The 8,746-nt window shown below is 43.3% G+C and overlaps 1 protein-coding gene across 1 annotated transcript in view; it reads right to left on the minus strand.

Annotated features, from left to right (window-relative positions):
- Nucleotides 1-7,030, minus strand: part of LOC111650394 (A disintegrin and metalloproteinase with thrombospondin motifs 20) — an 81,524-nt gene extending 74,494 nt beyond the window's left edge. Inside the window, exons 1-3 of the mRNA XM_023400282.2 lie at nt 6,626-7,030; nt 6,065-6,426; nt 1,745-1,913 (exon numbers count right to left, since the gene is read on the minus strand). Of these exons, the coding sequence (XP_023256050.1) occupies nt 1,745-1,913; nt 6,065-6,426; nt 6,626-6,716 (622 nt within the window). The 5' untranslated portion in view covers nt 6,717-7,030. The remainder of the gene's footprint in view (nt 1-1,744; nt 1,914-6,064; nt 6,427-6,625) is intronic.
- Between the last annotated feature and the right edge of the window lie 1,716 nt (nt 7,031-8,746).

An 8,746-nucleotide genomic window follows, 5' to 3' on the forward strand; every position in this document is an offset into this window, starting at 1 on the left:
TTGAGGTAACATAGTGCTGCGGATTTACTGGCACCAGTAAAGAAAAGTTGATCAGCTTTGGATAGCCAGTTAAGAATTGCAATCCAGTAATAACAAAGTTAAACTTCTCACACATTTTGTTTACATAAAATGCTCCATCGCCTTCGTTGCAACATACAAAAAGCTACAAATTTCAATGCTTTAAGGGCACAGTCAAAAAATACTGGTCCTAAGAGATCCAGGTCTTCATTCCTTCACTAACAGGGATTCTACTTGGTGGTCCTGTATTTGACACTTTTTCTTCTCTCTCTCTCTCTCAGCAATTAGGCTGTGGTTAGGAGCCCCATATTTACAGGCTGATTTAGTCTGATGAGGAACATAAAGAAAGAAAAAGAGCCTGTAGAGACAGGCGTAGAGTAAAGAGAAAGAAAGACCTACTGGGATAAGACCAAAGTACACAGAGGAAGTTAACCCATACCTCCAAAAACCAAGAAGCTAATATCTAAATTCATAACCAGGAGCAGCAACTATAAGCTGAAAGACACGCGCCAAGCCAGTGTTTATATCTAACCTGCCAGTAGCAGCGTGTAGTGCACTCCCATAAAAAGACACGACAGGCCTGTTAGTCTTGGCTCGGTGAGGCCTTCAAAGAGCCCATTTATCGCTGCATCTGGAGAGGGGCCTATCTGATAAAGCTGAGGAGCCGCAGCCTGGGACACCTCATAGTCCTAACCCAACCCCACTAGGTTCTTTTAATCCTCCTGCTCATTGTTTACCTGCTGGCCTTTGATGGGGCCCTACAGGTGTCACTGCCATATGCACATCTTCCTCCCACTGAACATAATTTCTACAAGGAGTATGATGGTTTATAGTTAATGTTATGAGATGAAAAAAATCAGGATGTATCACATTAAATAGTTATTAAAACGATAACCGGCCAAGACGTAAACATAACTGAATGGTAATGCATATTCCTGGGAGAATCAGAAGTCAGGGGTCATTCACCAAGCCTACACTCACCCAGCTCTTAAGGGAGAGTATATTTAAAAGTGCCTCGGAGTGGGGGCTGAGAGACCCTCCAGATTTCTCAGTCTCTGTTTACCACACACAAACTGAGTGAGTGAAAGGGCAAAGCATATTAAGGAGGTACTGGCCTGGCCCATCAGGTCAGTTCTAAGTTCTTTAAACTGCCGCCCCACACAATGGCCACCACCAGGCGACAATGGCCGGGTTCAGACAACAAGCAAATCAAGCGGCCTGTACATAAAAGATTTATTGCACCTCCCAACAAAGGCCGCCCACGGAGCTCCCTGCGAGGACAACCCTCAAGGCCTTGCATCGTGGTGAACTCCACTCGGTCACCCTGCTTTCTCTTGAGGCCCTCTCCACCACCCAAAGGCCTCTACCATAAAAATTCAAATGAAACTGGGGGAACTTTCAAGCAATCTCCCAAGCGGAAAAACCTCTCCACTTCTTTTCATGGCAACCGAAGACTAAAAAGTAATTACTCCGTCTTGGGATTGAATGCTGCAGCATAACACAAGTAAAAACACCAGGCAGTGCGGGAGCTTAATTAAGCTGAGGAGTTTTCAGTAACACCCCTTAATCAAGGCTGAAATCTTCTGGGTATCCTGCAAGCCAAAGATCGTGACTGAGTATAATTTTACATTCAGAAAGTGAATGCAGGTCATCAGGAGGTAAGTGTTTGGTGGGTGAAAGTCAGACAGACAGTGGTTACAGGCAGTGTAGTTAGGCAGTCTGTTACCTGAGGCAGCACAGGTCTCCGTGTTGTTGTCGGTTTTCGAGACGTTCCACTTCCTCTCATGTCGGTAGACTAGATGAGGTTTATTGTGCTCTTCGTCATATTCCTCCCCTGCAGCATTTAAAAGCGGCTCCAAGAAATATTCACCGTGTTGTGTCGTAAAAGTTCCAATCTACAGCAAAAAAAAAAAAAGAAGAAGAAGAAGAAAAAAAAAAGATGTCATTGATGGCTTTGGTATGAAGCATGTGCTTGCATGTGTGCATACTGTACTGTGTGTATGTAAGTGTAGTTTACTGATAGCGGCATAGTTTCATTTAAAGAGGTTGTGATCTAATTGTAGTCATTCTGTTTTGCCCTTGAGCACCGCTGTGTGCATTATTTCCATACTTTTGAAAAGGCTCTGTTTTTTTGGCAGGTGCACATGGAAAAAAAAAAAAAACATGCTGAATCAGAAAGGTCAGAGAACATCTCTAACCAGGAGAATCGATAACATTTTAAAGGCATTTATACATTTATCGATGCACAAGTAAATCATCACAATGCAGACAACCATTTTCCACCTTCAAGCACTGGGTGTTAATGTGGAAGGCTTGTTATATCTGTAAAACTGCATTTCCCCCTCACAAGCTGACACTGGGAGGAGTGACATCATCACACATGGACAGAGCTGCTGACAGAGGAATGCTAATATTGATTTGGCAGCTCAGTCCATCACAAAGCTTCTTAGCTCACTTGGCCATGAGGCACGATGGTGTTTGTATGGTAATTTCATGCGCACACTTAAACAGGATATTGGACTCTGGAATGTTATCTTTGAGGCAGCATTATCCCATAACCATCCCCACAAGTGACGGACGTTTGACAATGGAAAACATACAAATCGGATATGGAAAACATGTACAAACTGCATGTGTACCTTTCCTCTCCGTCTTTCAAAGAGTGAAGGATTAGTTGGCTCGCACGTTTATGTACCATACTTCCTCAAAAGTGCTGCAAGCCCTGAGCGCTGCATGTGTTCATCGCTGCAGTGTAATGAGCTTGTGAAAACATGACACATGATAGAAACAACCTGCACCGTAAGAAATAGACGCCAGAGCTTCAAAGTGGCACGCTGTCCTCTGCCTCTAATGCTGTCCTGCAATCTTACCATGTCTTCTGTTCCGTCAAGCAGGAGTTAATCAAAGTATTGGCAGAATCCAATTACATTGTAGAAATAACTGTCTTCTGCCAAAGACAAATGGAATAGACGTGCAGGGGCTGCGCTGAGCTCCCCTCCTTCAGATGCTGCGACATATGCTTTACCTGGAGAGGAAGCTGAAGCTGAAGTATTGCTCACCCGGGAAGTCTTTTCATTTTAGAGTAAGATGTGCCAATACATCGCAGGCCCAATGTAGCTAAACAGTAAAATAAAATTCATGATTTCACTCACAACTTTATTATTGTGCTGAATAAATTCAGGGAAACAGTTCCCAAAGACGACCTCGCCATCACAGCTACAAACTGCAACTGACACTCTCCCTTTAAATTCATTTCATATCTTTGAACTGTGTGAAGAAAATTGTCCACCCAATGGAAAAAAAAATATAAAAAAACAAAACAAAATAAATTTAATTTGATGGGTCAAAATTTACACATTTCCCAGTTGACTTTGGACTGCAAAAAATTATGTTATACACACAATCAACATTAAAAATTATCCAATGTTAGAGATCATTTACCTGTGTGCTTTAATTATCAATCACTGACAATGACAAATCTAGTCATATGAACCATCCTATATGTCAAACCGACATCCTGTTTTGAGCTTTTTTAGTTCTGGACTTTTTTTCATGCACTTTAAGGACTTCTTGTGTATGTAAGTTTAAAAGACGACTCAAAACATCCTGTTTTGTCTCATCTGATTGAGAGACTTCAAAGTTTTGTCTAAGATTTAATTAAACATGAGAATGTTGCTGCCGTACTACAACTACTATTGTTGTGATCTAGACGTAATGAATGATTTATACAGCGTAACAACTGGTAGATGTTTACCTGTAGCTTGTAAATCACTATCTATAGCGAGTTAACTTTAATTAGATGGTTATGGTCGAGCCTTTCTAAAGTTCTCATGTGGTGTTAACGAAAGGCTGAACAGACAAATGCTCTGTTGAGTCAATGGAGGGGGCAGAGTTTCAGGGTTTCCCAGCATTAGCTCAGCAGCAAATCTGGCAAAAGTTCGAACGGACACAATTGTTGCTGTTCAATAGTGAGTGCTGAACTGGACCTTACAAGTGAGGGACTCCTATTTGAAGCAAGGTCAGACCCATGACATGGATGGAATGACTGTTGGCACACATCTGTTTGATTGAATCCAACAAAGACACTCTCAAATCCCGGGGGTGCTGAGTCACGCAAAAGTAACGTACGGTTGCAGTCAATCTCTGAAGTTAAATAGGACATAAAGGTGTCAGGAGCCTGATCTTTGCACAGAGGTACATCGCTTGGTGCTGGGATCAAGATAGCCTCATTTCTCAGGACAGAGTGACTCACCACACACTTCTATTATGTGGGTGAACTGAGAGAGTGAGCTAACGTTTCCCACAGTGTGAGCAATCCTTAAGTTCCCCCACAACCTTCACTGGCCGTTGTCTCCTCTTCACAGCGATTCTCCTCTTTTCTACCCGACACAGCTCACTTTGAAAAGGCCAAAAGCTCCTCAACACTTCCCCCCCTCCTCCAAATCCCCCCTGGGGACGGCTTTGAGCAACTATGGACGAAAGGGGAACCTGCTTTTTCTAGAATGACCCCTTTGTTTTAGGGCTTAATTATTCCTTAATGACCTCATCCCAACAAAATGTGCCTGGCCATTAAGCCCGAGTGATCAGATACGGACACATTTATGACCCAATAGCCTCTGGTGCTGTCTCCATTGTCCTGTCATTCTCAATGAGTGATGATGCGGATAAGCAACAAAGATTGCTTGAAAAAGGATGCAAACATGTTTGGATAAGCGAGTCATACATCAAAGTTGGGCAGAGGGGCAATTAAAAGTTTATTACCCTGATAATTCCAGCATACCTCGTGTCTTAAACTGCAATACAAACATGACAAAACACTTTATGTGGTGGTCTCTTTCCTCAAAAGCCACACTGAAGGCAGTTAATCCCCAGTAAGAGATAATTTCACAATCATTATGCCAGGCTGCAACTGGAGTACAATCATGCATTGTGAATGCACTAGTTCAAAAAGCCTGAAAGTGCAGCTGACACCTATTCTGTGACATGCTATCCTGGTACTGTACACAGTGCACCTACCTAAAATAAGGATTATGTCACTGAAAGGGGTTATGACAGGGAGGGAGAATCCAAGGCTATGTTCCTCCTGTCTGTGTTGCAGTGGCCAGCCAAACACCCCCCACCACACAGAGTCTACACCACACCACAATCCGGCTGGCGCGACTAAGGTCAACCCCCTGCCCCTGGACCAGTAACCTTATGTGACCCATGAAGTCATCCCCTTCAGCACTTATCAGATTCTCTCACACAGGAGTCAGCAAATTAAATGACTCGGGCATCAGGATCCTCATGTGGTACAATGGGGCTGTAAACTCATTATTACCCAATAACTCCATTACAGCCCCATAAGATCTAAAAGATATGATAAGGAGCAATCAAAAAGCAAAACAGCTGCTTCAGACTGAATGATAATGTCTGTTTGAGGCTGGAGCTGATGATCACTTTCATTAACCACTGATCTGATTATTTTTTTTTTTTCCTTAGTGAAAAACTATGAACAAATGCAGAGATATTAAATGCACAAAGATGTGAAACAGAAAGAAACAACAAGTCATCCCATCTGAGGAGCTTGGACCAGGCATTTGTGATTGATAAATTACTTAAAATAACTGATCTACCATCAAAAGTCTTTCTTTCTTTTATTTATTTTTTCCCTTGCCCTCTCACAGCCACAGGGGTCAGCCACAGAGCAGCAACCCTTGTTGGAGCTGATCGGGGCTTTTGGTGTCCCTTGCTCAAGAGCACTTCAGCAAGAGTGGATGTCCCATTCACTAACACTTACACCACCCTAATGCCCAGACTGCTCCGTGCAACAGCAGCATCACCACACACACAGGCAGGAAGATGCAGGGCCGTGCGCCTCCCCTCCTCTGTGACATTAGTCCAGCAACACTTGCTCTTGTTACACTCCTGCACACTTCACTTAAGCTGGCGGGTTATGAGGGGAAATGAATGGGTGAAACTGATTGAAACGGGACGAAGCGTGGAGGCCTGTCAGCATCTTCTCAAATAAAAATCTTAAAAGACGATTAAAAGTCAGTATACTCACAAGGCCAGTGCACAGGCTGAAGACGGCGGGGTACTCGCTCTTGGCGTTGACGTGTCCGCGGAAAAAGCAGTGGCGCATATCGGCCGGGTCCTGGAAGTAGGAGTCCGTGCCGTTGCTCTGTTCCGCTCCCAAGTGTGTCACTGTGTAAGAGGGGGCCATGAAGCCGGAGTCCGCGGTCAGATTGAGATGAAAGCGTTCCCCGAATGCATCAATCCTGTAGTGAACCCGTAAACCCGACAGGTCGTCATTTAAACTTCTCCGTCTCCTTCTGTAGTGCAATGTGTGGGGGAATGATTCTCCGAAGTCATTCACACGGAGCGGGGTGATGATTTCATACGATGACAGCTGCTTGATGAAGCTTTCTGCATCAAAAAAAAAAGAGAAGTCAGAGAAAGTTGTGATTCAGAGACAAAAGTAGCGGCAATAACAGCAAAGCAAAGTCAGCTGCAGACTGACAGCCCTACTGTACACCAGGCATCACTCTCCCACACCACAAACTACTGTTTAAACACCTCCAACCGTATCACTCCACCGTACTCATAAATCAAAACAAAACACTACCTTGTTTTGGATGCAATCGGTATTGCAAAGTGTCCCGGACAAGTGCTGACAGATGACACATTAGTCCAACCAGCCAGATTGCAAACTGCATGATTTGCTCCGCTGAAGTAACCCAGGCTGTCGTCTCCAAGGCAAGTACCCTCTGTCTCTCCCGAGCGGCTCCCCTGCTCCCTCTCCCTTCCCCCGGCTTGTCAGCAGCAACAGGTCGTGGGATCCGCGGAGGCTCTCTGCAGCGCAAGTCTTGCAAAGTGCACTGGCCTCATCGCATTGCTAAACATGCATCCACTACCCTCTATAAACGCGAACTATTTATGACACATTCATCCCCCTGACAAGAAATATTTAAAAAAAAAAATGCTGCCTAATGTAAACTGTAGTCTATACTGAAAGGAGGGATCAGTGCCAAGTACGCTTTCCCTTAGCCATCCCTAGAACACCCCTTGCACCCTAAGCACTCACCAACTGCGAAGCAACGCCCCCATAGGCTCCCGAGCCAATGGTGAGTGCGCGTCGACCACCACACATGGGGCAGGATCGAGAGCTGCAGTGCTAGAAAGCCGAGAAATCAACTCCAGCGTCAGTCACTATGTGAGAATCAACCACAGCAACAAAAACATCTGGAATTCAGGGTTTTAGCTTTTTCTTCAGCAGTGATTATTGCTAATGGAAAACGTGAATGACACTATTGAAACTATGGAAGAAACTGACATTCTGCCAATGTGAGACTTAACTGAGCTTATTTCTTCTTTTATTTCAAAGTCTTTTGCTTTGAACATTAATAAAATTGCTTATCAGGCTATTATTCCAGAGACTTGTGATGCATTTGAGGTGATAAATAATGAGTTCATATAAAAGCTTTAGACTGTAGAGTTAGACTTATATATTGGCTGGGTCTATATCCGCTGCATGGATCAATCTATCAGCCAATACTTATCATTGATAATATCTATATGGGCTAAATGGCAGCCCATAAGTAACTGCAGCTCAGAAATAACAAAGATAGAAGGTCATTAAAAACAGTGTCCCCATTAAATAGTTTGTCCACCAGAGAGCACTGACACGTGGTGCTGGGTATTCAGTAATGTGTTAGCACTATAGAGAGCCAGAGTGGAACCAGAACTTCTGGGTTCTGTCACAGTGCCGAGAAAACCTCATTCAAAATCCCATTGACATCATTTCCCATAAGCCTCAGATGTTCACAGGCTACAGACATCACAGCTCAACAGGAGAGGCGAGTTTGTGGGCAAGTCAAGGGGTCGTGATTATTTTAGATTAGAGATTACAAACAAAGTGTTTCGAATACAACAATGGAAGAGAGCATTGGTGAGTTTTACGCATGAAACCAAGTGACAATGACGTATAGTGGAGGCAGGTTTGGAAAATAAACCCTACGCAAATGCTTCACTTTGTCATGAAGACCCGTAAAAAAAAAAAAAATGTTAAAAGGAAATATCACATTGAGTTGTATAAACTGGTGGAGCAGGGGCTTGCCCTGATGTGTCGTCATGACGTTTGCTCTATGCATGTGATTACTTTTTTCAGTTACAAGTAGTGTAGTGCAAGGGATTACAATTTGAAAATCAGGAATTACATCACATTTACTAATCCCAGTAACACTCCATTTGGAGGTTGTTTTTTTCCACTGTCTTGCCAGGAGTTTGACAGGGAAATGGTTTTGTTCGGAGTTGAAGGGTGTGAACCCTGTGGCTTCACTCTGAAGATGGGAAATGTTGGTTTGTTATATGTTTATGTTAAAAAAAAAAAAAGAAAAAAGAATATCAAATATTTTTAACCCTCAGTATTGACGTCAAAACTCTAGCATCAGTTGGGCTATTTTTCCTAACACTCCATCATTATGAGCCTTTGTTGAAACTGTCAGAGAGGTATTGGGTCAAGACTCTGTGTCATTGTTATTTCTGTTTGTATGGTAAATAAATCAAGGGGAGTTGCTCTATAATTAGTTTCAAAAAGGAAGGACTTATTTGAGGATTGACGTATTGAACTGCACTCGTGCATTTACTGTGCAAAGGTGTAGCTGGTAAACAGAGAACTCTTACACCTCTTGCGTATGATAGTCTCAATGGCTATATAGGGACTATGATATAAGTGTGTGATTGTAGG

Source organism: Seriola lalandi, unplaced genomic scaffold (genome assembly GCF_002814215.2).
Source record: "Seriola lalandi dorsalis isolate HSWRI2012SDOR001 ecotype SW California unplaced genomic scaffold, Sedor1 jcf7180002052274, whole genome shotgun sequence".
NCBI classification, from domain to species: Eukaryota; Metazoa; Chordata; class Actinopteri; order Carangiformes; family Carangidae; genus Seriola; species Seriola lalandi.